This window comes from Hydractinia symbiolongicarpus, chromosome 12 (genome assembly GCF_029227915.1).
Source record: "Hydractinia symbiolongicarpus strain clone_291-10 chromosome 12, HSymV2.1, whole genome shotgun sequence".
Lineage (NCBI taxonomy): Eukaryota > Metazoa > Cnidaria > Hydrozoa > Anthoathecata > Hydractiniidae > Hydractinia > Hydractinia symbiolongicarpus.
Genome location: NC_079886.1, coordinates 9,531,178 through 9,557,343, shown reverse-complemented (window position 1 = coordinate 9,557,343; position 26,166 = coordinate 9,531,178). Strand labels below are relative to the sequence as shown.

Below are 26,166 nucleotides of genomic sequence, written 5' to 3'. Positions count from 1 at the left end.
TATAACACGCCAAAGACAAAATTATAAAAGTGCACTGGGAACGAGGCTCTAAGCTATGCACGCAAAGAAATAACACATGGATTATAATAGAATAAACGCGGTTAACACTCATGTCGGCATAAAAAATCGTGTACAGTGTGCTGATTTGTACAGTGTTGTTTTGTTTAATTGTCAAAACCCCGATGTTTGTTCACAAGTTAGCCAAACATTCATTGCGCTGCGAAAACGATCCTTATTCAGTGTTAGGTGTTAAATTCAACCTCGTTCTCAGGTTTTTTTGGTTTTCTTCTCCATATTGGTACAGGAGAAAGCTTGGTATTAAAGTACCTGTATTCAACATAAAAGAGGTTCTTTTTATTCAAAACTTCAGGGAAGGAGAAAGGAATGCAATTATTAATAATGCCAGCTTTTTACGTTCAGTATATTACAATTTTGTCTTTAAAAATAACACTAACATGAAATTGATAAAAAAGAAACGAAAAAAAATATATACGCACATATAAACGCTGATATTTGTAAATTAAATCACACACTTACGCTATTATAATATCTCTCTTTTATTTAAAAAATAATCTCCGTAAGTCAGGTCACAGTAAAGTAGTAAATAAAATAACAGAAGAACAGATAAATTTTTCTTGTATTTAGAATTTTTTAATCTGGCCTAACTTTTACATCAACTAACTGGATTGACCTTATTTTGCTAAAAAATTTAAATAGTATTCACTTCAGAAAAACTAAATATGTTTCGTTTTAAATATATATCAATCAGGTAGAAAAAGTAAAAAATACAAAACTAAATCATAAACCCTAATACCCACGGTTCACTACATGCATCTCAATATTTTGAAGAATTTTTGTATGAAGCGCTTTTGCACGTAAAATTTTATTTAAACAAAAACAACTACGTTTTTAAAATGGCTACTCGCCAAAACCACCAATCCAAACTTATGGCGGAAACTGGCAGCCAATTAATATGCTGAAAGTCAATTCCCTCGGAATATTACACCTAGTTGAGACAAGCCTTTACAAGGAGGCCTGAAAATAAAACTAAATCATCTAATATTCAAATCTAGCGAGATAATACAACGTAAAATGCACAAACAATACGCAACACTTGAAAATGCAGGACAGATTTTATGATTAACATACATCCTCGGGTTAAACGGTCGCCATTTTGAGTCTTGGTCCATGCATTATCGAACTTCTAGGTTATTTCGAATGAATTATTTTGCGTATTCGAACGAGTGGATAAGTATTCCAGTCAGGTTTTTTAACCTTCAACAAATATTTGATTTCCTTTTTTCCTGAAAACTGCATTTACAGATCCGTTTGTCTCGCTTGCCTCGCTCACCACTACGTCCGTTTCTTTACCTTTCAAATTTAGTTTAAAGCTAAAGAAACAAAGAAAACACGTAATTTAATGTCATTACAGAAAGTTATTTTCAGCTCAAAACTGAATATGCACGGCGAAGTTTTATCATTCCTCTTCTCCGATTCCTATATAACTCTAAATGCGAAATTTTTTGCGAAATAAGCCGTTACTTTCAATTATTTGGACTTACTTGCATTGCAGTGAAAAAATAAACTTTCGCGGTAATTTTACATCGATTTGCGAAGTGTCTTCCGCAGATCACGCTATATTTGTTCAACTGGAAAGTTTATTTCAGCGGAATATCCAACTTTTTCAAAAACGTCTTTTTTTAGGTCATATAAAATTCTATTACGAAATGAATATACATCGGAAAGGAAATTATCATTATCAAGGACCTTGATCTAGCTAATTAACTCGAAAGTTAATTTGAAATAATTTCCAGTGATTTTGGTACCGCGAGCGTTTTTAACCGCGAAAGTTTATTCCTTTAAAGTAACCCTGTATGTTGACCATAGTCAACGTGATACTAACGTGTACCAACATGATACTAACGTGTACCAACATGATACTAACGTGTACCAACATGATTACTAACGTGTACCAACATGACACTAACGTGTACCAACATGATACTAACGTGTACCAACATGATACTAACGTGTACCAACATGATTACTAACGTGTACCAACATGATTACTAACGTGTAACAACATGATACTAACGTGTACCAACATGATACTAACGTGTACCAACATGATACTAACGTGTACCAACATGATTACTAACGAGATAAGAAGATAAAGAAAGGGAAAATAGATATATTCTTACTTTGTTGCTATGGTAACATCCAGTGGTTTTTGTGTCGACGATTGATACAACAGAGAAAGCTTTGCTACCAATTCATATAGATGAGGAGTTGTAATAATCAAATCTCCCTTCTGAAGAGCTTTGTCACCTTTGATCTAAAGAAGCATACCTTTTAAAGAGATAAAACTTCATAGTAGGATGAGAAATACCTTATTCTTACAATAAATACCTTTTTACGCGAAAACGCACGGAGATATATTTCCGTGGTTTGCATAGAAGAAGAGCATTTAACTTTTGTCTATAACCCCAGAAGCTTGCTATTTTTCCTTGTAATTTGTGGGGGATTAAAATTGGGCGAAATTTAATATGTGCAAAATACGCTTATACTGCTATAGCGCAAAGTTAGAATAAGGGAAAATTAAAAAATCATCTTGGTGAGGCAGCTAATATGGAGTCGACACTTTATAAGTGCAGTCTACTGGAAGAGTTTAAAACAAACTAGAAAAAAAGAAAATACATCTCTCCACACTTGGAGGAAAGAATCTGTATTTTTTTCTCCAAGGTCCACGCGAAGAGATAACTTACATCGTTGACATGAACTATGATGACGTCATCTTTAAACGGACTCACGCTAATTTTTTTCACGTTCGCTAACTCGATGTGATATAGTACGGCTAACGATTTTGGATGAAGGAAAATTAGATGCTGGTTCGAAAGCACGACGATTCTTTCAACTGCCTAAAATAGAAGAGAGGTATTCAAAATAGTTTATTTTTCTGTGAAATTCAATCTGGCATAGAAATTCCATGCTATTGGAGGATATTTTCTCTATAGATCTCTACAAAACACTTTTTATTACTACATGAATAACGATTACTTAAAAATACCGAAAATACAAATCTTAGAGCAGTGAGAAAAAAAGAACAGATGACAATTTAGATAGAAAACACAGACTGTTATTACCTTAGCGTTCGCTCTGTGTATTTTATTTATGTTGTGTGCCATGTTGACGTTAACATCAAAAGCAAGTTTTGATTGATGTTTCAACCATGCAGGATTGTTTGCCACACCTATGTTGTCACCAGCAAATAAGACAGGAACACTAAATGATGAAATATAAAAATTAGCACTCTGCGTTCAGAAAAGTAGCAGTCAACAACATCAGAAAACAGAATTGAGTATATTTTACTTGATTTGTCAGGGCAACTTTGAGTTTTCTAAGTATCAATTTGCAAATCTGCAAGATGATATAACGATATAGTAAAATAACGAAACCGTGTACAATCCTGAAGCTAATGTCGTCATCAACGAAATGAAATACATGTTTTTTTATATTTCATACATAATTTTTGAAATCAGGCTTGTTTATGGTTAATCCTACTTTGTAAAAAGTCTCCGATTCTTCTTGCCGGTTAGATTTTGTTTTTTTTCCAGACAGGGTACGCTACTTTAGCTTATAAAAGTATACAAAAGTAACATGGTAATAGTTTTTAGTGCTCAACCAAATAGTCCTAAATGTCACAGTAATTGTCAATGGCCATTCAGTGCTACTGGGGAAAGGCTCGATGATAGCATATTATATGCTTATTTTCCTACTAAACCTAAGCCAATATGCTTATAAAATAAAAACACGTTAAATATGAAAGGAAGAATCATTTTTTTAGAATTTCTTACACAAAATATGTTTTCAGAAGTTTTAAATAATATTTCTTCCTGGTCTTAATATGCAACCTCAAATGTTGGTATTCATCTTCAGTGCTGGTGCAACTCCTTATGCAGTTCCAATGTTGGTGCAACTTACTATTTAACTTCAATGCTGGTGCTACTTATTAAGCAACCCCAATGTTGCTACAACACGGTATTCGAGTTCACTGTTGGTGCAATATACTATTTACCTTCAATGCTAGTCTTACCATGCAGTCCCAAAGTTGGTATAACTAACTATCAATGTTGGTATAACTCACCTTTCGTTATAACTAGCTTTATTACCATTAAAAAGTTCACTGACTTTCAATTTCTCCGTGAAAATTTGTTTCTTTTCTGCACTCATTGCTTTACGGTATTTACGACACTACAAAGAACGTTACAGATGGTTCAAAACATCAAAACTAGACACTACACCATGGATTACACAAAAGATAGATAACTCACCCTCCACCTGTGATGTAAAACTCTTAATTGTTCAGAAGCCGATGTGAATAACACTGTCGATTTTGTCCAGTTATAATCCAAGGGAGAGTTTGAAGGCAAGTTATTTTTAACCACCAGAATAAATCGAACGCCCTGTGTTTTAAAATAACATTTAAAATTACAATTAAAAGTTGTTAATAGCAAATAAAGCTCCTTGCAGGATTTAAGATTTCGAATAAAAGCAACACTTAGCACGAAAAATTTTATGCACTATCATTGGCTGCTTTATTGTCAACACGAAAATTTTTATGCACTATCATTGGCTGCTTTATTGTCAACACGAAAAATTTTATGCACTATCATTGGCTGCTTTATTGTCAACACGAAAATTTTTATGCACTATCATTGGCTGCTTTATTGACAACTGTTTCAAGTTTGTCGGACGAACAGTTTTAATTTGGGTCAAAAATGACATCATTTTGATGTCATCGTTGGCTTTAGCATGTATTTTTCAAGTTTTAGTTGATAAAAAATAATTTTAGCAGGCCTATTACAACTATAAACGTACGAAAATTTTTTGTGCTCTGGTTTGATAAGGATGTACGCATTTTCGCCCTGCATATCTCCACGACATACCTTAACCCTATTCGGTCCGGGGTTTTTCGAACATACTATGACCGGGGGGGGGGGGGGGGGATTCAGCCCCCCCCTCAATAACTTTTCATAGGATTGGTCAAATTGAATCAAACTTGGCACACTTATAGTACGTCATAAAGGGAACAAAATAGCGGCAATAAATTTTTGCTTGCGTCAGCACATTTTCTGTGACGTCATCAGAAGCTCTAAAATTGTTAAAAATGCCACTATCTGCTTAAAATATAATTACTTTTGTTCTAGAGTTTTACATTCTGTTTAAAGTTTCTGAAAGCTAAATAAATTTTGTTCAACATATCTTCCGGTTTTTACATGGATCGAATAAAAAATTCCCAAAAATTGCCCGAAAATCCGTTTTTTTCCGATTTTCGGGTAAAATCCGACAAAATCGGGAAATCGGATTAGTCACGTGTCAAAATTATTCAAAATGATTCTTATTGATGAAACAAAGTTGTGTTGCAAGTTTCAAGTTCTAAGGATAATCCTAACAGGAGTTATTATATTTTCCCCATTATAAGGATTTCATAGAGATTTTAGGGGTAGTTTCGAGTAATGGCCAATATCAAAGCCTCTGAAAGGTATGGGACCTAAATATTTAGCATGCAGGTGTCTAATAGATAAATGTTGAAACTCAGTAAGTATCATAGCCATATAAGAAAGCAATCAGGAGTTACTAAAAAAAAACCGTCAGGGGGCGGATTGGGACCGAATAGGGTTGAGTATTTAATTTGGCAAATGACCAAAATGGAATATTTGGCTACTGATAAATTTTATAAAATTTAGCGAGGATTTAATTTAGCAAACACCAAAAAAATTTATTTTGGCGAATGACACAAAGAAATGAATTTTTATGTCTTGAAATGTTTTATAAAAAATAAGAATAAACGTATATAGAAACACAAGCTTGTGTTTTTGGGAAAAAAACATTTTTCTTTTCTTTAATTAAAAAAAACGTTTTTTTTAAAAAAAAATTGGCGGGGAGTTAGTTTGGCGAACAGTAAATTATGTTAAATTTGGCGAGTATTTAATTAGGCGAAAAGTCAGTTATCAAAACGTTGGCGGGTATTTAATTTAGCGAATTTCGCCAAATTTAATCCTCGCCAAAATTTACCCAAGGTATAACGGAACGTATTTGGGTGTGGTCATTCAGACCTGTTTTTCTTAAGCATGCAAAAAAGCTCACATACCAAACATTGTTTGATAAATTTTATGATCTTTGGTGCAGCGTATTTTCTTAATTTCTTCTGATAAATTTTGCGATCCTAAGAAATAAAAAAACGTTAAAAGATATAATAAAAAAACATGTGAATTTGTATAACATAACTGATTGTAGAGCAAAAAGAACTTACTCTGTGCCCCCTCATAAGCGACTGAATAGACACAGCTGCAAATTTTATAGTCAAAAACTTCCTCCTCTCCTGAAATTAGAACGATACTAGTTTAGTTGTTGTTTCAAGTTTACAAAGAAAACAACAATAACAACAACATAAAAACAACAACATATAAACATGAAAATAACTCACGCAGAAGCCTCTGTAATGACTGGCGATTTTAATTTGACTAGCTTTCATTTTCTGGAACTAAAAAATTTAAATGCGCTTAGATTACAGCAGCGACAAGAAGTTTTAACAACCGGCCTCTCAAAATATTAAGTTTTAAAAGTTATTGTTAAAAGTACCAGCGTGAAGAGTGTCTATGAGGGTCAGCATTAAGAACCGCTCTCGTAAAAAGCTTGCTATCTTTCTTATGCGACAAGAAAGTTGTGAAGAAATATTAACCAATAGCTAAACATTACCTTGTGTTTTGCTACCCAGCCTCTAACAATCTTTTGTAGGAGAATAACAAGTTCGATAACTCGTTCATGACGTTTTCTTTCCATGAAGAAAACCTGAAATAAGTAAATTATACAGATGCAACGATTGTATTCGATTAATATCATAAACTGTGGAAAAATCCACGGGTTCGCCCGTCCTTTATATTTACCCGTCGCAATAAAGTGGATAAAAATATATCGCATTTGATATTCGTGTTTCCGTAACATCATTTTGTAACTCAGCGGGGGGTCTGCGCAGACAGACGACGGCTATTATCATAGAGAAAAATAAAGGCAACACCAGAATAAAAAAAAAATAAGAAAAAATAGAAGGTATTAAAAATTTTTTTTTTACAGGACTACTTAAAAAATGAAGAAAGGATGAAGAGACGACATAAATGAGTCTGGCAAACATCACATTAAGTTTAAAGAACGAAAAAAAAAAAGAAAAAAAAAAGGAGATTAACACTTTGGTTGAAACAAAGAAAATATCTTACCGTTCTAGGATCTCGAATAAATAATTTTGTTTTTCCAAATTCGCATTCAGGTGATTCAACACGAAGTGTCTTAAAAATAAACATATTTTACGTTTATCTAAGGTGTCATATTGGCGAATAATCGATTCGGTGACTTAGTCTTTTTAATAAGACACAGGGGGTATCAGATCTCTATTATAAGCATGTTTATTCGAGAGACAAAATTATGAGAAACATTTAATATCATATTCACAACAAACAAAAACACGACTTGCGAATTTCCGAAGAAACAAAAAACCTTGGCTAAACGTTAGTAAAATATTGAGATCACTTACTTTCATTACGGCTTGAACACCTTCTTTTGGAGTTCCCGTTCTATAAGACGGCCATGTTTCTTCACACAACATCTTGTACCTGCACGAGAAGGTCACGTACATGTGTGTGTTTAGTGCAAAACTGTATAAATTAATGAGTTCTTTTCATATAATAAGCGGACTGAATAAGAAACATTGGGAAAATCATTAACTGTACAAAAAATAAGAATTATAAAATCATTGTCTGCAAGATGATTTAGTTTAGTCTGAAGAACGGTAATTTGACACGGTATTTATCCACGCTTCAAACATATTTCTATTTTTCCCGCCCAAAAAACCTGATCTTTTTCAAGATCACTTAGAGCTAAAATTGCAGCGGAACATTTAAAAATAGAAAATTAACACGCAGCTTGTTTCCAAGGTGAAAGCAAGGAAACAAAAAAATGATGATACAGGAGTTAATAGCGTTGTAACAACATGACCACTTTTTTCCTTAATACAAAACTTCAAAATAAACCCATCTCACTACAAAAAACCTTTTTAAGTGCAAAAAAATAAACTTGCTCACAACAAAACAAATCTAATGACAAAACCAAAAAAATACACAACTGCAAAAACAACATGATTTTGAATCTAGAACAAAAATTCAATTAGATTTGTTTGTCTTGCTTACCTTGTCATTACATCTTTATACAACTGTCGATAACAATAACCAGCACGTCGAACACGTATGTTTTCGAGTAAACTAAACACAAAAATGCGCAAAATTTAGCAAACTTGAATTTACAATGTACTGTACTAAATACCATCACCCAGCTTGAAACTCGAAATAAAAACAACGAGAAAGGCCGAGAGACATTTTGACTTGATCACTCAAAAAATCCGACACAGTAGACTTACTTACCCAAGATATCGAACTTGATGAGTGACTATCTTGGTATTGAAATGTGAAGAAGATTTAAGTTCATTTGGCTGCAATGTAAGAATAGAGAATCTGTCAATACTTCATTTTACCATTGGAGCAGAACGAGGGGGTCTGAGTATTACTCGTTTGATCCTTGAAATGGTTAAGAGAATCGGGTAAAGAAAATAAAAATACCTGATAAGTGAAGTTACCTCACATAACAAAAGACTAAGAACTAACCTTTACACATCGAATATAGTGTGGTCTTTTGCTCATCAAATCTTTTACCAGAGCCGTTACTGAAGACTAAAAATTAAATATTAAAAATAAGTTTACTTGACAAAAAAATTAAAAATTGGTCAGTTACAAGGATTGCTACATTCACTTAAATGATAGGTATGTTTTAAAAGATAGTCAAGCATCGCTTAAAATCAAAGGCAAGTCTGCAATTTTGACTTGCAGAGTCAAATTTAAAGTATACGGAGAGGGTTGAAAATGATAAGTTCATATGAAATATGACGATCTTATTTTTAATTCTTTCACCCAGTCCTACCACATACCTTCATTTGCGTGCCAACCGTAGGTGGACGCTTCTTATCCTTGTTGTCTGGGTTCCCTTCTGGAAACATTTCATTCAAAAATAAATGATTGCATTTGTACATAGCTTGCGACATATCTTTGAAAAGCAAATCGTTGTTTTTGTCGATGAATCCTTGAACATTATAAGTAACCTGGGAACAAGAAGTCATGCGTTTACATTGGTTCTTCATTTGGTAGAAACTGTCTGACGTAAACTTTACTAAATTTTGTCCTCTTACTAACTTCCTTTCACACATTGCATACGTAAAACAGACAGTATTTTTTCTAATTAACACCCCTCTCCAATAAACGCACCTTAAAATTTATTAGAAATTACAATTTCTTGGGCTCAGCGTTTGCCTTATCGACTCTATATTTAATGACCGAAATCTCTCTCCTTCTTTGACGACACTGCAGTAACTTGTTTTATCTTTCATCTCCAAATCAAATTTTTTCACAAAGTTGGAATTTTTAATAAGCGCGGTGTTAATCAGAGAAAAAATAGTATTCAAAGAGTGGTTATCTTAAAAGCACAGACATAAAACAACAACAATAAAAACAACAACATTAAAAACTACAGCAACAACAATAACAATAACGACAACAGTAACAACAACAATAGCAATAACAACAAAAACAACAACAACAACAAAAAAGAAAACAACAAACAACAAAAAATACATACATCACCAGCGAAATGTCTTAATTTGAAACATTCAAATCCAACCGATGTGTCTGATCGACTTTTTACGCGGCTATCATAGTGAGCATGATTCAAGCAGCTGGAATTCATCTTCTCAAGAAAAGTCAAATCAGTTACCTGTGCGTAATAAAAAACCCCGAATGTTAATACAACAGTTGCATCTGCCATGATTCACAACCTTGAATAACTATGAATAGTGTGATATAATTATGGATTATTAGATATTTTTGCCGCTTATACACATGTACTGCTATTCAAAAACCTTTCATTTCAGTGTTCGGAATTATTATTTTCGTAAGAAACACAGCCTCAAAAAAAAAAAGACGGTGGATAACTTGAGATCACAGTAATATACTAGTTAACAGGGCCAAACTCTGTATTAAAAAATCTTATATCAAACAATTTAGTTTATATAAATCCGATATATAATAAAAAAATAGATAAATAAAACAAAAAATATATAGAGCAGTAACTAACATTTCCAGGAAGCAAGCACTGCTCGTCCAAATGCGCAATTATCCCAACTTTTGACTGAAATGAAAAGTGAACATAAAATGGTCATGTTATATTTGTATAAACACTGTCAGGATACATTGATCTGAAACAACCTATTTTTCCACGGGCCTTACATACATACAAATAAACTTAAAACAACTTACAGCGTCAATAAGTTCACAAATAATAGCATTGTTGAAATAATCAATGTGTATCCATTCAATTCCCTGAAAAAGAATAAACACAAAGAATTAGAAGAATTGCAAAGAATTACCAGAAAATAACGCTATATTTTATGTAAAAATCTGGAAAAACATCAGTGCTCCTCTAATCTTGATACAATTTTGTTGCATGAATGAAAGACATTGAAAATCGTACCTCTCGTACGTACTCGTCTTGTTCAGTTTTAAGAGTCAACTCGATGAAGAGTTGTTGCAGTTTCTCATTGCAGTAGTTGATTATAAATTGTTCGAAGCCATTTTGCTAAAAGGAAAGAAAATATTCAACCATTGCATTGATATGTTTTATGTCAACTTAAAAAGATGGAGAGGTGATTTATTTCAATTACAAAAATTCGTTTTCAGTATCCCACCTCAAACACTTCAAAGCCGTAGATATCCAGAACACCAATAACTTTTTTTCCATATGAACGTTGTGGTGCCTAAAATAAGCAGTCAGGTTTTTTTAGACTTTTTAAATACAAATACGTGAAGAAGCTTGAAGGAGAATAGATATATTTTACAGTACAAATAGTTAATTAAAATGTTGCTTAATTCGAACACTCTCAACTTCAAATTTCTTGTAAATTATAAGCTGCTCTGAAACTCTAGCTTAAACGTTAGCCTTGCTTAATTACACAATCATCGTTTACTCGGCCAAATATTGAAATCATTGTCTTGTAAAAGGCATGCCACGCAACAACAATTTGCAGTACAAATAATACCACTAGTCAATACCTTGATTTTGTCATTAGTTCTTTTGATAATCCAATTGAATAACCGATTGTATATTGCTTTACAGAGAGCATCTCGACCATAGACTGCCTGAAAACACAGAGCAGGGAAGATGTATTTTACAGAAAAGATTTTGCTTTAAATTTTAAACAATTTTTATTTACTTATCCAACATTTTAACTTAATGGCGAATTCTAGTAACACAGAAACAATGCATATTACTTTTATAAATCTTCTCTTCAAAATTCAATCGATTAAAAATCGTTAGATTTCTGACTGAACCAGTAAGCATAAGTTCGTATTTCTTTCCCTACAAATCAAAACTTACCTTAGATTTGCTAAGTGTAGTTGTAACTTTATCTGATGCTGAGTGTACAGTTCTCGTCATCAAAATTCCTGACAACGCTTCCAAACTGCAACCAAACAATTTAGCTGCTAACACAGCATCTATGTTTGAAAGTATACATAATAAAATACTTGTACAGTAACATCTAGTGCTATAACATGACTAACTACACTTTCAGCGTGTATCTAGATAATGGGAATCTATTTTAGGGTCTCGCAGAGGCCGCCCCCAAAAAGATCTCTGGCTAAGATGGTAGCTTCGTGCTACGTACTCTGTTATGGTCTGTTCGTGCTGACTTTTTTTGTATATGCAAAATTCCTTCATTATTTTATTGGATTGGAAAATTCAGGGATAAATTTCGATTGGGAAATAGCCCGTTAAACGGCTACTGACGAGGCTGATTACACCCTCACCTTGAAAGTAAAAGTCAGGGTGTCAGGATAATAAAAGCCGCCGTCTGTCTGTTTGTCTGTCTGTTATGGAAACACGAAATGCAATATATAAAGGATGGCCGATTTGTGAGAGTAAATGTTTTTATGCTTCCAGTACATCAGACCGTAAAGAAAACTTAACTGGATAGTCTAATGCACAAAGACAAAAATTTTACCTTTCTGGTCAGCAAGGTTTACAGTGTCCATTCCATTCTTGAAAGTATCTGAAAATTTCACATTGCCAAGATGCATGATAGCAGCAACCAAACTGTATATGCCATTTATTTCATCTGTCAAGAAACCAATTTTCTTCATTGCAGCCTAAAAAATATTTTTTATATGCAATTATGAACCTAGACAGTCAAAATAGGAGCACAGGTTAAAAGACAAAAATCGTTTTATAGGATTTCAAAATATTAATTATTTAATTAATTTAAATTTTTAAGGCTAACTGGGGTGGGCAGGGGTATTACGTTTTTGAATCATGTGTGTTTTTAAGATGGGCCCATACATTGTTTCCTTCCTTCGTATTTAAGGTACTAAAAAGTACATAAAGAACAAAGAGAATGAAAATTAGCATCACGAAATTAGGCATGAAGCAACAAGGATGAATATAAATATAACATTTAACACTTGAATCTCCTAAGCTAGTTTCTTAGAAATGGGTCAAAATATGAGGTCACCTTGGGTCAAGCATCTTATTCTTTAGAAGAGGAGTTAAGTATGTCAACTAAAAATATTGATATATATATAAGTGCTCAGTGAAGGTTAAAAAAAATTGATAATAGCACGCGTGATTAACGCTTTCCTGTTTGAAAGGGGAAACATTGATCAGAATGGCATAATAATTCCAAAACAATGGCAATATATTTTCCATGGAATGACAAAGCATCAATCTAGTAGATCATTTTTAGGTGTGACAAACACACAACAGCTAATAAAATAATTTTCTTACATCAACCATCGTGAACATTCTTGCATCATCAATTGTTGGAACAAAATCACATCCACTTTGGTTCACAACATTGTAAAAACTGAAATCACGCTCAAGACCAAATGATTCTAAACAAAAGAAAACATCACATTTAAAAATCAAAGTATGCATAATAAATATGAAGCATAATGTAAATAAGTAAGTAAGTAAAAAAGACTAATACTGTATTAAAAAACTGATTGTTTTTACTTTTTTTTTCTGGGAGTTTGCAGATCTATTTATGAAAACAAGTAATGCTTGAAACTCACTTAACAAATTATCTGATCCTCCTTTTAATAAATAATAAAAGATATGGAAGTTTCTTTCACCAGGAGTTTGATGTACCACCCTAGACTGAAAGTTATCATGAAATGTCAACAATATTATACAACAATGATCACAAAATTATTTGCACTAACATTCTTTAAGCCAAAATAAAACCATTTTACTTTTGAAAAATCGAAGAAGTGAAAGAGTTATCATTTTTATGAATACCATTTATAATTTATACAATTGTATACAGCTACAATATAGGACCCTACCTTTTCCAGTAAATCTAAAAAAAAGGAAAAAAAAGATACCATGTTATTTATCACACAAGCAGAATAGTATAACAAATATAGCATAACAAATATAGCATAACAAATAAAGTGTACCTAAAATTAAAAGAGTTGCCACTCTTCTTATAGAATGAAATAGAGAGTTGAGAATTTTTGATGAGATAATAGTATTTTCATAAAAAAATGAGGAGATTTGAGGAGATTTTTTATATTTAAGGAGCTTTCAAAACTGAGGAGAATTGAGAAGTTTTGTGGTGTGTCAACCCTGAGTATTCAAGCAATGCTACTATTTATATATTTATCGAGAGCATGGACAAATAAAAAATATAGAAACATGTCTACTTACAATTCGTGATAACACCTCCAATTGGGAATCCTTTAAAATCGAATTCTAAGTCCATGTATTTTCCCTAAAATTATGACAAAAATATCATTTTTTAATGCATTTTTTTTTAGTAATGAAAGTGCAAAATAGAGAGAGAATTTCTTCTCTCATTCAGCAAGCGTTTCCACAGAAGTAAAATAATAAAGAGTACTGAATGTCTGATGCACTTACAAAACGACTAGAGTTATCATTTCTTGTTGTTTTGGCATTACCAAAAGCTAAAAAGAATTACCATGGTGTAGAAATATAACCAGGCACAATGTAACTTGAACTATTGTTAAATAACAAGCAGTGGTGTGTTATATCACTTTGTAGGTCAAGAGAGAGAACATGATTGCATATATACCTTCAAGGACAGGGTTAGATTGCAACAGTTGTTCTTTTACATTATCAACTTTTTCACCGTGTCCAGAAACAGCTGCAACATATCTCATCACAATCTTTGAAGCCTCTATATTAATAGAAAACATCATTTTGATAACCCCGCTAAATCAAAAAACCGAATAATTTTGCCATTCCTAATTTGAAAGGGGTAGTAATACAAAATGATATTTAACTATTGTGGCAAGAAGTAGAAACTAGCATCAATGATGACAGCAGTGATGTGATTCGAATAACAGCACACTGATTTTCATCCAATAAAACTTTCAATGCTGTAGAAATTTATGGTTTCTTATAACATGAAAAGCATTCAAAGTTATATCTGAACTATTTTTGTAAGTGAAAATTCATCAAGTAAAAATCGTTTCTTTTTCCAGCTTTTAGATTTCCCTTTCAAATTATTCACTGTCTTTTACACAAAAATTTACTTTTTGGAGTATTCCTCTCCCATCATCGAGTGATGGTCCCAATAAGAGAAGGGATCTCCCAAAATGGTGTCTACTAAACTTTTGAGTTTAGGAAATTTACTAACTTATACAAGGCTGGCTTTTCCTTTTTAAAAAATTTCTTTCCATGCAGTGGTAAAATACCAATGCTTGTTTTAAATTTATGGGGAAAAAGTTGACCTTGCGTGACCTTTAATACCCGAACATGATAGATTAAAATTTAAGATTGAAATCCAGAATAAAAATTATATAGGATAGCTATGGAGAGTGAAGAACAGCTACAACATTATATTAATACACTTATGTATAGACGTATAAAACTTATATTTCAGAGAAACAGTTGCCAAGTAAAAACAATCAAAAATTAATTATTTTGCAGACATAGCAAACCACAGGCTAATGGCATGTGACATTCAACATGACTAATATATTACAATAAATTTATTTTTGACTAAAAACAGGTATATAGCAGGTTAATGTCATGAATGAATGTCACATAAGATAATATAATTAAAAACTATTACTCATTCTGTGAAGAGCCACAGTGCATAAATTATGATATACTTGTATAAATTAGTGATGTCCTTAGGCTGCCTTTCGCGATAGCAGATTTTTGACATATTAAACAAGGGTGGTGGATGATAAATCCTCAAAACTGTTATCAATGCTAATTTTAGTAGCCTCTTTTACGTTAATAGTCACATTCTGTACGAAATAGTTGCTAAATTGCTGATTCGTAAAAAAGATGCAGGAAATAGCAATGTGTAGGAAATAAGTGTAGTACAAACGAATTATAACTATAAAAAGGAAGAAAGTAGGAAACTACAAGTTGAAGAGTTTTTTGTCTCACGAAGAAAAGTCACAAAGTTTGAGTACCTAAACCAGTAGGCTGGAATCTAAATTAACATACATATGTTTCCTGTATGCTTCATGTTTCTGCTTACCTGTTTTTCCTGACCCACTTTCGCCAGATATAATAATACACTGGTCTAAGTTATAGTCTCTCATGCTGCAATAAGCATCATCTGCCAATGAAAATCTATGAAAAAAGGACGATTACGCAAAATTATGTGACAGCTTAACAGTAACAAAATATTGTTTGGTCACAGAAAAGTAAACAATACTGTTACGATTACCTTATGCCAGGGTACGAAAGCTAATTATGAAAAACACCAGGCATTCTACAAGGTTTACCAAGATTTTGTTAGAATTCATTGTATATATTGTGGAAGGAAATAGAATATCTAACATTTTGAATCAACTTTCAGGTTTTTTTGTGAACATTGGGATACTTACACATGGGGAGGACATTCAAATACATTCTTTGATCTGTACTCCATCATCTTGTCTTTTGAGTATATGTTTAATGTTTTGTATGGGTTAACAGAGACAACAACATCGCCAATGTAGGTCTGCAACAAGAAAATTTTTTTGGTGGCAAAATTTTATATATAAAGCATGATCAAATCATATTCTATTCCTGATATGTTCGCAGATTAATAGGGTAGGTAATATTTAAAACTACCTTAAGATGGCAGAAATTGGCAATGATTTAACTTGGAATTAGAATTTCAGAAATGGATGAAATTCAGGGAATCAAAAAAATTGCTAATTTGCTGTGGACATAAATGAAATATGTAATTTTTTTTTGTTAAAAATCAAATCATATTTATAAAAAAAGGGGGAAATGTTGAAGTCATCTGCTATGCAAGAACAGCAACGTCTTAACAACACAAAGAAATTAATCTATTTTCCTTAAAAATTATTTACTTTCTTTTCACACAAAATTATTATTAACTAGTCGTTAGCCCGTGGAAAATCCACAGGTTCGCCCGTCGCAGCTAAGCTACCATTTTGCGTGACAGACAGACAGACAGACGTATACGGGCATTATAATATAGATTTTGGGATATCCTTCTACCCAAACAGCTGCAAAATACGATATATATATATATTGTGTTTATCCAATTATCATTGACTATTTTGTGGAACATATTGCACTTATAAGGATGTTGTTGATTCTTTAAGTAATTCATATTATTATTTGGGTTTTTTGATCACACCGAAAAAAGATTTAAGCTGTTAAATAAAATGTAATATTAACAAACTTACATAAATCTCTGACTCTGCAAATCTTTTTTCCAAGTTATGTAACAATGCTTCTTCCGTCAGCGGGTCAAGGAGGACCATATCTCCAACACCTATGTGTTGCTCCATATTTTTTTGTAAGTTATAACTGATGAAATCAAAACTTTGGTTTATATGAATCAAAAGTTATGTTCATTTAAATGCTATCAGAACATCTGTAAAAACTATAAAAAACTTTATTAAACAGTTTATAATAAGCTTGAATTTGTTAAACATATGAATAATGAAATATATATTAGCTAACAATGAGAATTTGAATGCATTAATTTACTGATCTATAAGCTGTCTGTTTATGAATAAATACTATCTGCTTAGTAGGATGGGCACCTTTATCTTCCACAAGCTAAAACATAAAATTATCTGCATTTGCTAAGTGAAAATTCATCACTTGGTTATAAAAACACAAAATAATAAATAATAAACACAAATTTATCTATAGTGACTAGCACAAGGAATTTATTTTTTATCTACTAATTTACTTATCTCCAATTCTTTAATTGTCTTTGCTTTTCACAGCATGCCCCTTATGTACAACACCACTAAAATATTAGTGTAAAAACTTTTAAAAAAAATAACACAAATATCACAAATTATCACCCAAGGGAGTACAATTCCCGTTCTGTGTGTGTATTTTATCAATATCAAAATATCATATTTTGTCTTCAAAACTGTGTATATAATCCCACATAATCCTTTCCTAATTTGAACAAAAACAAGCCTGCCAGTGTTTACTTTTTTACTAATTAAATAAACAACACCATGATAAGCTCTATGCATTAACCAAAACGGTTACTCACATTTTTTTTTTTTCGTCACAATACACAAACAAAAACTTTATGTAAACAATTTTGTCTTAACTAAACGTCAAAATTTACTTAAAAAAAGGAAGACAGTTATCACATTTGTACAGATTAAAACCATACAATAACAAAGAATTCAATAAATAAACATCAGCTCATGAGTAATAGTGTGGTTTTTCCTTATATGGTTTCATTTTATAGTCGTTATAGCCAGTAATGTCTTAAAAAAAATTTGCGACAAGTTTACTCCTCTCTCTCATTTCTTAATTTAAACATTACACAGCATAATTACACATCACTCAAAGACTCCTTGTATATTCTGCAACAGTATTACCAAAGTGGGAAGGAAAATTATCATTAGATAAAATCTTCTAGTTGACCATAAAAACATATGAAGTCAGAAATACACTCCGTAAAGTAATAAAAACATCTGAACTGCAGCCAGGTGCTTTTTCTATCCATTATCAAAAAATTACGTATATCTATTGATGCAAATTAAATATTCCATCATAAATTATGCAAAATACGAAAACAAAAAGAACAGTTCATATTTATCTGTATTCAATTACAATAAGAAATTACTAAACTCTATGACACCTCCAGTGAGGCAGAATTTGCAAATGTTTATCGGCAAAAAAATATGTAAAACTTTCTGTTTCACAGTCACATTTAATAAGACTGTAAATAAACTCAACAGACTTCTTAATTTTTAATCTTAAGGACAATAAAGTTTTGTTTACACAAGAAAAGACTGTTAATAGATAGCAAAACATGCCTGCAGCTTATGTTGTTGGAAGTACTGACCAATGGCGTAATTTTTCTTATGATAAGCTCTGAATCCCACTAGAGTTTTATAACATAAAAAATGTTTCCATCAATTTATTTTAACTGAGTTTATCTATTTTATAAACACGTGTCATATGAGAAAATATACAGGCAGGTGGCAAATTTAACTTCTCGTAAAACCACATTGGTGTGTATTCCATCATCTATTAAACCAATAACTTTGATGATCTAATATTGCCTTGTTAACTGCTCTTAGGAAAACCTATTGGAAATTGTATAACCTTTGTGATCTTACAACAGCCTACCGATTCCAATGCACTATATCTATATTTATTCTAGTATACTTTTTCCCGATATTTTACACAAAATAAATAAATATTGAAAAACAAATGATAATGCTTGTATCGACTATGATACTGCTGAAATTATTTTTCAGTCAATTTAGCAACAGACTAGATAACACACATGATTGCTTTTTTCTGAACATTTAAATGTATACACGTAAAGTTACAACCTTTACACAATTTCTTACTTCACTAACTTCAGTAAGAAATTCCATTTTAATTATAAAAACTATATTAATAACATCATAACAATGGCATATCAATTACCTCAAATACTTTTAACAATAAGCACTTCATTAGATAGTTAAAACTTGTGCAATTTTACTTAATGGTTGATAGATGACCATCTGGAGAGTGTACAGTTTGAAGTTATTTCCATTTATAGAAGTGACACCTAATAGGTTTATGCAATTCTACAACAGGTAATATTTCATTTTAAAACAACCTTATGATTTAAATCATTTGTATTTAAAATGTAAGCAAAACAACTTTGACACAGCTCATTAGTGAAATTATGTTCTAACAGAGTTGAATTAGTTGCTTTTCAGACTAAAATTTTACTAATTATCAAGGAAAACAGTTCTACACAAAATAATTTGGTCTGTTCCTGTTATTGCTGTCTCATTGTTGCTAGGCTAAAGTCATTATTAACTGCAAAATGAAGGAGGGAGTATTAAAAAATAGAAAGAGTGTATTCTTTAAAATTAGACAAAAATGATAACAAATAACGTATTATATTTAAATTTAATAACTCCTAAATTATTCAATTTTAACAATAAACAAAAAACAATAACAACATTTTGTAGTTATTACAAAATATATAAAAAAATCCCTAATGTAATCTACACCAATAAATAAAACTAGAATTAGTGATTATTACATGGTTTCAGTGAATCATAAGAGTAAATCATACAAATAAATTGGACATACATTTCTTAAGCCTAGAGAACATAAAGACGATGTGTTGAATATCTAATCATCAATAAAATTGTAACAGCTACTTTTCACTGTAACTTTTGTAAATTTATTATTATATTAAAAAATCGAAAATATAAATAATATAAACAACTAAAGAATATTATATGCAACAGAGTTTTTGCCAGTGAAATGATGGTCATAAAAATGATGTAATATTGTGACAGCAGGTGTAGCCATAGAAGGTGTTTGAAAGTTGCTCAGCTCGAGACATATATGAAACGGATGCAGTGGTTCTACAATTAAAAATACAGCATCAAATTACCAAAAATATAAGCATAAAGTTGTAAAAAGTGCTGGCATCTCAGAACTGGGCAACTATTGCAATATTATTACCAACACGATAACACAACACAGGAAAAGTGTAGGCCAATAATTTTTTATATTTACGCTTTCTTGAATCACTTCTCGATCAAAGTATTCCCTGTTTTTTTAATCATAGAATCGGTAAATACTTGATTTACCAATATATGGTATATATGGCTGTATATGCTATATGTATAGCATATACAGCTTTTCCGCACCATCTTTCACCAGAGGCAGGATTACATAGGTGAAGGCACTTTTATTGAACTATTTTCATATCTTTTTAGAAACAAGTTTTGTGAAATTCATTATTTATTATTCTTTTCTTTTTACTGTAATTCTTTGACTGATTCTGCTTTTTGCGTATACGTTTTGCCTCTGAGAATGTTCCCTATGTAATGTCACAACTTGTGTATATCTTCCTCAAAAAGAAATTCTAGTTGTGCATTAACAACTACATCCAAAACCATGCTGCTTTTATTTATTGTATCATAGTTTATTCCAAAACTTGCTTTATACTTATCTTTCCACTGACTAAATCTTTTTCAAAGGCATATTAAATATCAACAAAGTAAGAAAAAGGGAAATGAAAACTTCTTAAGCCAAAATTACTAAAATTGAGTTTTCTACAAAAGCTGATAGGTTGTTGAGAGCATATTATTATTAATTCCAACATAATACAATAATTTTCCAACATTTGGAAAAAATTTGCTGGTTCACAAAATATATGTATCTTTAATGTCAAAACATTAAGCTTTATGATGCTGCACTCAAACCCTGGCTTGAAAAATGTGAAACTGGTTGATTAAATTTAACCTTTACAGTTTACTATGCTATGCAACTTTCAGTTTAGCTTCTTTTAGTTGTTTTGTATTCCTAAGTATTAACACAAAATTGATGGAAAGCAATGTATTTTATACATAGCTACAACACATTCCGCATGTATTGGACTGTTCAAGCAATCTTGAGTATTGAGTAGGAATGCAGTTTCCTTCTCAAGATGTTTTGTCATGTTCACAGATATTCTAAGCGTCAGGCACATGCTAATTACTGGTGGTCTTTATATCCTGAGCATGACTACAATAAATTACAATGAATGCAAGACTACAATGACTTTATTAAATTAATTGCTAAATGGCAGATGAAGGAGACACAAGATCTTCTAATTCCCCAAATTAAAAAAAGTAAAATAAACAAGTGGTTTGAACACTCACATCACACAGGAAACAACAAAAGTAACTTAAACTTATAAGCTTAAAAGCAGTACCCAACATAATTGGTAAATATGCCAATGCAGGTTAGAGTTATATAAAAATATAAAAAAAGTAGAAAAGAGCTATAAAATAGAAACTGAGAAATATTTGAAGCCTGAAGCATTATAAGCACTGTCAACTATGTGGTTGATATTTTAAGTTGATTTTTGACTTTACTGACTTACACAAAATTTAAACTTATGGCAAGAGGGAAAGTTTATGAGCAATGGGGACAAAAACAACATCTTAAATCATTTTTGATATCGTATTTAACACCCAAATACAAGTAAAAATGACAGAAAAGTGCGTTACGAAATATTTTATATTTATAATTTATTTTGTATAAGTGCTTACATTGTGTTTAAATCAGGTTTTATTTATAAAGCGGCTACAATTACTTGTGTCCAGACCTTCTGAGTGGTCTCATTATATCACCTTTTTTTAATGACGGAGACTTAACTTAAGCTGTTTTGTTGGGCCTTTATATTCACAAAGGATTTTATGTTTTGATTTTAGAATGCGTATAACATATACTTACACAAATTTTTCAAACAAGTCCCATTTCCAGCCGGTCCCACACACAGTTCTAAAATAAAAATAAAATAAAATAAAATTTTACCCTACAATTAAAAGTAAGATAGAAAGTAAAGGGATGTTTAAAAGTTTTTTGGAATTAACTTAACAAATGACTTCCTTCCTTCACTGTAACTTTGGTACCTCACTTGCTAATACTGACTGTACTGAGTTTATTACATGGGTTCAGTTTTGTAGAAAATAGAGTTTTACATACTTTACATGTTTCTGTACATCTTTTCCAGTGAAAACTTGCCTTGATAGATGTGTGCTCTATAAAAGAAAAGGGAAAACAATTCAACAACTGAAGGAAAAACTGGATTAGAGACACATGTATGTAACAAATACCCTTTAGGAAATATATAGCTGGTATTTTTCTTTTAAAAATATCTTACTTATAAAACTTTTCCAAAGTTTATCATCTTAAACTCCCTTTCCATTTAGATAATTTAGTCAAAAAGACTTGTGGTTTCTCCTTCAATTATTGCATTACACACAAGTGTTAAGCAAAGTTCAAATTCAACTAATTCATAATTTATGCAAAAAAACTTTCACTTAAGTGCTGTACCAGGAGACATGATGACCAATTTCCAGAATATTTTAAAGTCATAAATATGTCTCTCTGGTTTGTCCAAAAGCCTTTAAATTATAGAAGATGTGCATTTGAATATTTTTGGTTTATTTTAGTGCTAACTTTTAATTAAATAATAATTTTTCTGGATAATTACATTTTCAACATTTACATTAAATGAAATGCTAAATAACCCCTTCTTTATTGGGAAATTAGGGAGACCATAATTCTTCGTGGTTGGAGGTTTCATGAATTTTAATATTCATCAGACAACTTCTAAAAATTTATATTGATGGAAAAAACTGATCATTGTTAAAACAATCAAACTTTTGCAATTTAAACTGTATTTTTTAAAGTAAAGATGTCCAACTTCTCATTATTATTGAAACTTTCCACATGCTGTCCTTCAAAATGAAATATACACAAAATTTACTACTTGATTAACTACAAACTGCAGACGGAAAATTGGTAAAAAGTGCTAAACTCACATTTATAGTTTTTCTACCAGAAACCTTGATATTTTTTAATTCAGTTGTTGTGTTCAAAACATATTTATTCCAACTTATATCAGTCATTACATCACTGATAGAAGCATCAAAAAAGTTTTCGTTACTGATTGAATATGTTATCTAAATCATAAACAAGGTTAATCCTACAACAAGCTTTTCCTTATAACATCCCCTTCTGTAGGTTATTCTCTTTTCTTAGCATCTAGTTAGATCTCAGCAAAAACAACACAAATTCAATTAAGTTAAATTCTTGTTTATAATCTGGGAAGGTTTGTAAACGAAAAATGAATTACAGAGGAAATAAGTCTAAACAATTTTGTGCGTACATGTATAGGTACAGGCATTTATTCGTCTCTTAAACTAAATATCACACAATACAAATGAATCATATTACCTAATACCTTTCAATTTCAAAGCAACAAAATCATTTGTGTCTTTTGTTAGTTAATTATTAAAAACTTTATTTTAAAAGCACAAAATTGACATGAAGAAGAGAATAGCTAACTTACAGCTACATCAATATAAGGTGTTGAATCGTCATCTTCTTGCGGTATAAAGATCTTTTTAGTGTTGATATCGATGATTTTTATGCTTATTGTACGAGGTAGTAAGAAAAACGCAATAAGAAATATAGCAATCAGAGCAAGAATGATAATGATTCCAAGATAAAGTTTCCTAAAAAATAAAAATACTTGCTGTTAAAAATACCAGGAGGATCTCATGTATAAGTCACAATTACACGAGCCCTTAATTGAAACATCATGCTAACAGTTGCACTTATCACTGCTGTGTAAAATTTCACTTTGCCTGAATTTCACACCAGCTTATCCCAATATGTAAAATTTAATATCTAGATCGTTTTTGAGACAATCATAAGTTTCTTCATTTAAATTATGCGATATAAAAATAAATAAGGGAAGTATATAAACATGGGAAAAGAGAAAATAGATGGAGAATCAAAACCACAAGCTTCTAGCTGTTGTCTGTTTAGAAACTTAATTTTAAACTTTAATGGTCTGGTGCATATACTATTTGTAAATTGACATTATATTAGTTTTAAGTAAAAAAAATAGTCTTTTATGGTTGGTTAGTGGTTGGATGAAAAGTTGGTTTAAAATTCCTACTTTTTAAAAATAATAATAAAAAAAACAACCTTTAATTGAACAACCTACTACTTATTTTTTCTCCAAACCACTTTCTTTAAACCTGAACTTTTCGGTGAAATTATTTTGTCTCTTTGTTGTGTGAGTCACACCGTTTCAGGTATTTTTTTAATTAAAAATAAAGTATTAGAAAACTGAAATCATTTAAAACATAAAGAAGAAAGTTGTTTCCCCTTTTCTTTCAAAATTAAACACAGTGTAAATAAAAATACAAGTTTAGGTTGCTCTGTGCTTTAATTTTTAGAGCAGGCTGACTTTTTGTTTCAGTGCAAGCTAGAAGTTTAATTTTATTTTTGAATTCAGCCTGTCTGAGTTGCACTTCTTTATCACTTTATTAAACCTATTATTCTTTAGTAAAAAGTTAAAAAAATGTTTTAGTTATCCAAGATTTAAGTTAACAGGAGAAGACAGGTGTAAAACAACTAAATATTTAAGTTAGATATGTACTTTTTTTAAAATATCAGATCTTTCGAGCTGAAAATGAAATAAAGTATCTCACGTTCTTCTTGGTCGCAATCGTTTATCTCCAACAGGAATTAAAGCAACCATACTTTCTGCTTGACCTAGAGTAAAAAAACTTAATTAGCAGCTTGCAATTCACAAAAACAAAAAAATAATATTTTTTGTTAATTTTCATGTGCTATAAAAGTTACAAGAAATTAACTATCCAAACAGAATCAATTTGATGTCAATTTAATTGCTTTGCCGTGCTTGAATGCACTCATACTTAAGGCCTCAATCAATCAATAAGGGGAGAGCAATTGCTTTTGCTCATGCGAAGACTCACCCAATTCTAAGAAATGAGAAACCAGCTGAGCCATTAATTGCTCCCACGATTACAAAAAAAGTTTTTCTGGTTAGGCAATATTAATTCATGTCACATGGAAATCAATGTTCACTTTCTTATTATTTACAGTAAAAAAGAAGCAAAATATATAAAAAAAGATAAAATAGAATAGATAAAAATGACTTTGGGTTAAAATATGTTTATAAACTTATTGGGGGAGCGATTTATTGCTTGGGTGATATTTTCTTATTGATAGGCCTGATACTTACTTTGACTAAGTTTTCCTTTCCCCTGACATGTTGGGCATGTTACTTTTAGCTTTTGAGCAAATTCTTCATATTTATGCGCTTCGTCAGTACTACTGCTGGAGGAACCTGCACAATCTGATATTATGGGTTCATTGATATCTTCTTCATCTTCCTCATTTTCATTAAGAGAAGGATTCTTCATATTCACGGTACTATTCAGACCTGGCTTTTTTTCGGTATTCCCCATAACATATTCTTTGAAGATTCTATATATTTATTCCCTATTATTTAAAATTTTAGAATGTAATAGTTTTTAAATGTTAGCATGTCACACGTAACAAGACATCTGCTTTAACTAATAATACCATAATATATACAGTCTATTAAATATGCTTCAAATACTTATACTTGGCTATAGTTTGTAATTGTGTAACAGACCCCTACCTTTTAGCCTTCATCTTCTTTAGACAGTTAACCCCTTTTAAGACAATTCTCTTTAATTAAACCACATACTTAACAAGACTATCAAATTTGAAATGTTAATCAAAAAGACGATATATGTTTCTGATTATCTGAATAAGATACAATGTCATAAACAAATCCGAAAACTCCTATGCAATTGGGAAAACCTGACGAAACAGTTACTTAAAATCAATAAGATCAAAAAAATAAATTTAAAACAAAAATAAATAAAAATGAAATTTACAACTCATAAAGTCTAGAGGTGAAAGTGGTCTTTCAATGTGACGCCACCTTTCTCCAAGTTTAACCCATTTTTTGTATTTACAACGCCAGTGAATACAAAACTTTATATTGACATTGATAGTGCAATATAGAAACAAAAAGGGTTGTTGAATGAACTTACATACAAAAACTATTTAAGTATATCAACGTAACACAACTTTCTACTTTTTTACATTGTGGAAGAAGAAACCATTAAAGCTTTGCGCCATAGTGATGCTTGTTATTTAACATGAGCC

The 26,166-nt window shown here is 31.2% G+C and overlaps 2 protein-coding genes across 3 annotated transcripts; both read right to left on the bottom strand.

Moving 5' to 3' along the window:
- Nucleotides 1-390: 390 nt before the first annotated feature.
- LOC130622692 (unconventional myosin-Ia-like) lies at nt 391-17,549 on the bottom strand. The gene is made up of 33 exons (XM_057438181.1): nt 16,836-17,549; nt 16,020-16,135; nt 15,668-15,762; nt 14,243-14,347; nt 14,068-14,114; nt 13,858-13,921; nt 13,494-13,507; nt 13,221-13,305; nt 12,934-13,040; nt 12,155-12,299; nt 11,530-11,648; nt 11,205-11,291; nt 10,841-10,909; nt 10,627-10,731; nt 10,413-10,475; nt 10,231-10,284; nt 9,736-9,870; nt 9,032-9,202; nt 8,712-8,777; nt 8,472-8,539; nt 8,241-8,312; nt 7,589-7,667; nt 7,275-7,343; nt 6,760-6,852; nt 6,488-6,544; nt 6,314-6,382; nt 6,152-6,226; nt 4,332-4,463; nt 4,145-4,251; nt 3,144-3,282; nt 2,766-2,918; nt 2,202-2,335; nt 391-1,391 (listed from the first exon to the last, which is right to left on the bottom strand). The coding sequence occupies exons 1-33, from the start codon at nt 16,938-16,940 to the stop codon at nt 1,271-1,273; spliced, it is 3,120 nt and encodes a 1,039-aa protein (XP_057294164.1). The 5' UTR covers nt 16,941-17,549; the 3' UTR covers nt 391-1,270.
- Nucleotides 17,550-19,474: 1,925 nt separating this feature from the next.
- Nucleotides 19,475-25,467, bottom strand: LOC130622694 (transmembrane protein 106B-like). Of its 2 annotated transcripts, XM_057438184.1 has the most exons (7): nt 25,208-25,467; nt 24,651-24,714; nt 23,498-23,663; nt 22,968-23,108; nt 22,126-22,181; nt 21,874-21,921; nt 19,475-20,012 (listed from the first exon to the last, which is right to left on the bottom strand). In XM_057438184.1, the coding sequence occupies exons 1-7, from the start codon at nt 25,431-25,433 to the stop codon at nt 19,916-19,918; spliced, it is 798 nt and encodes a 265-aa protein (XP_057294167.1). In that variant the 5' UTR covers nt 25,434-25,467; the 3' UTR covers nt 19,475-19,915. The 2 variants fall into 2 exon arrangements, with proteins under 2 accessions (XP_057294167.1, XP_057294168.1); XM_057438185.1 differs by lacking the exon at nt 22,968-23,108.
- Nucleotides 25,468-26,166: the final 699 nt, after the last annotated feature.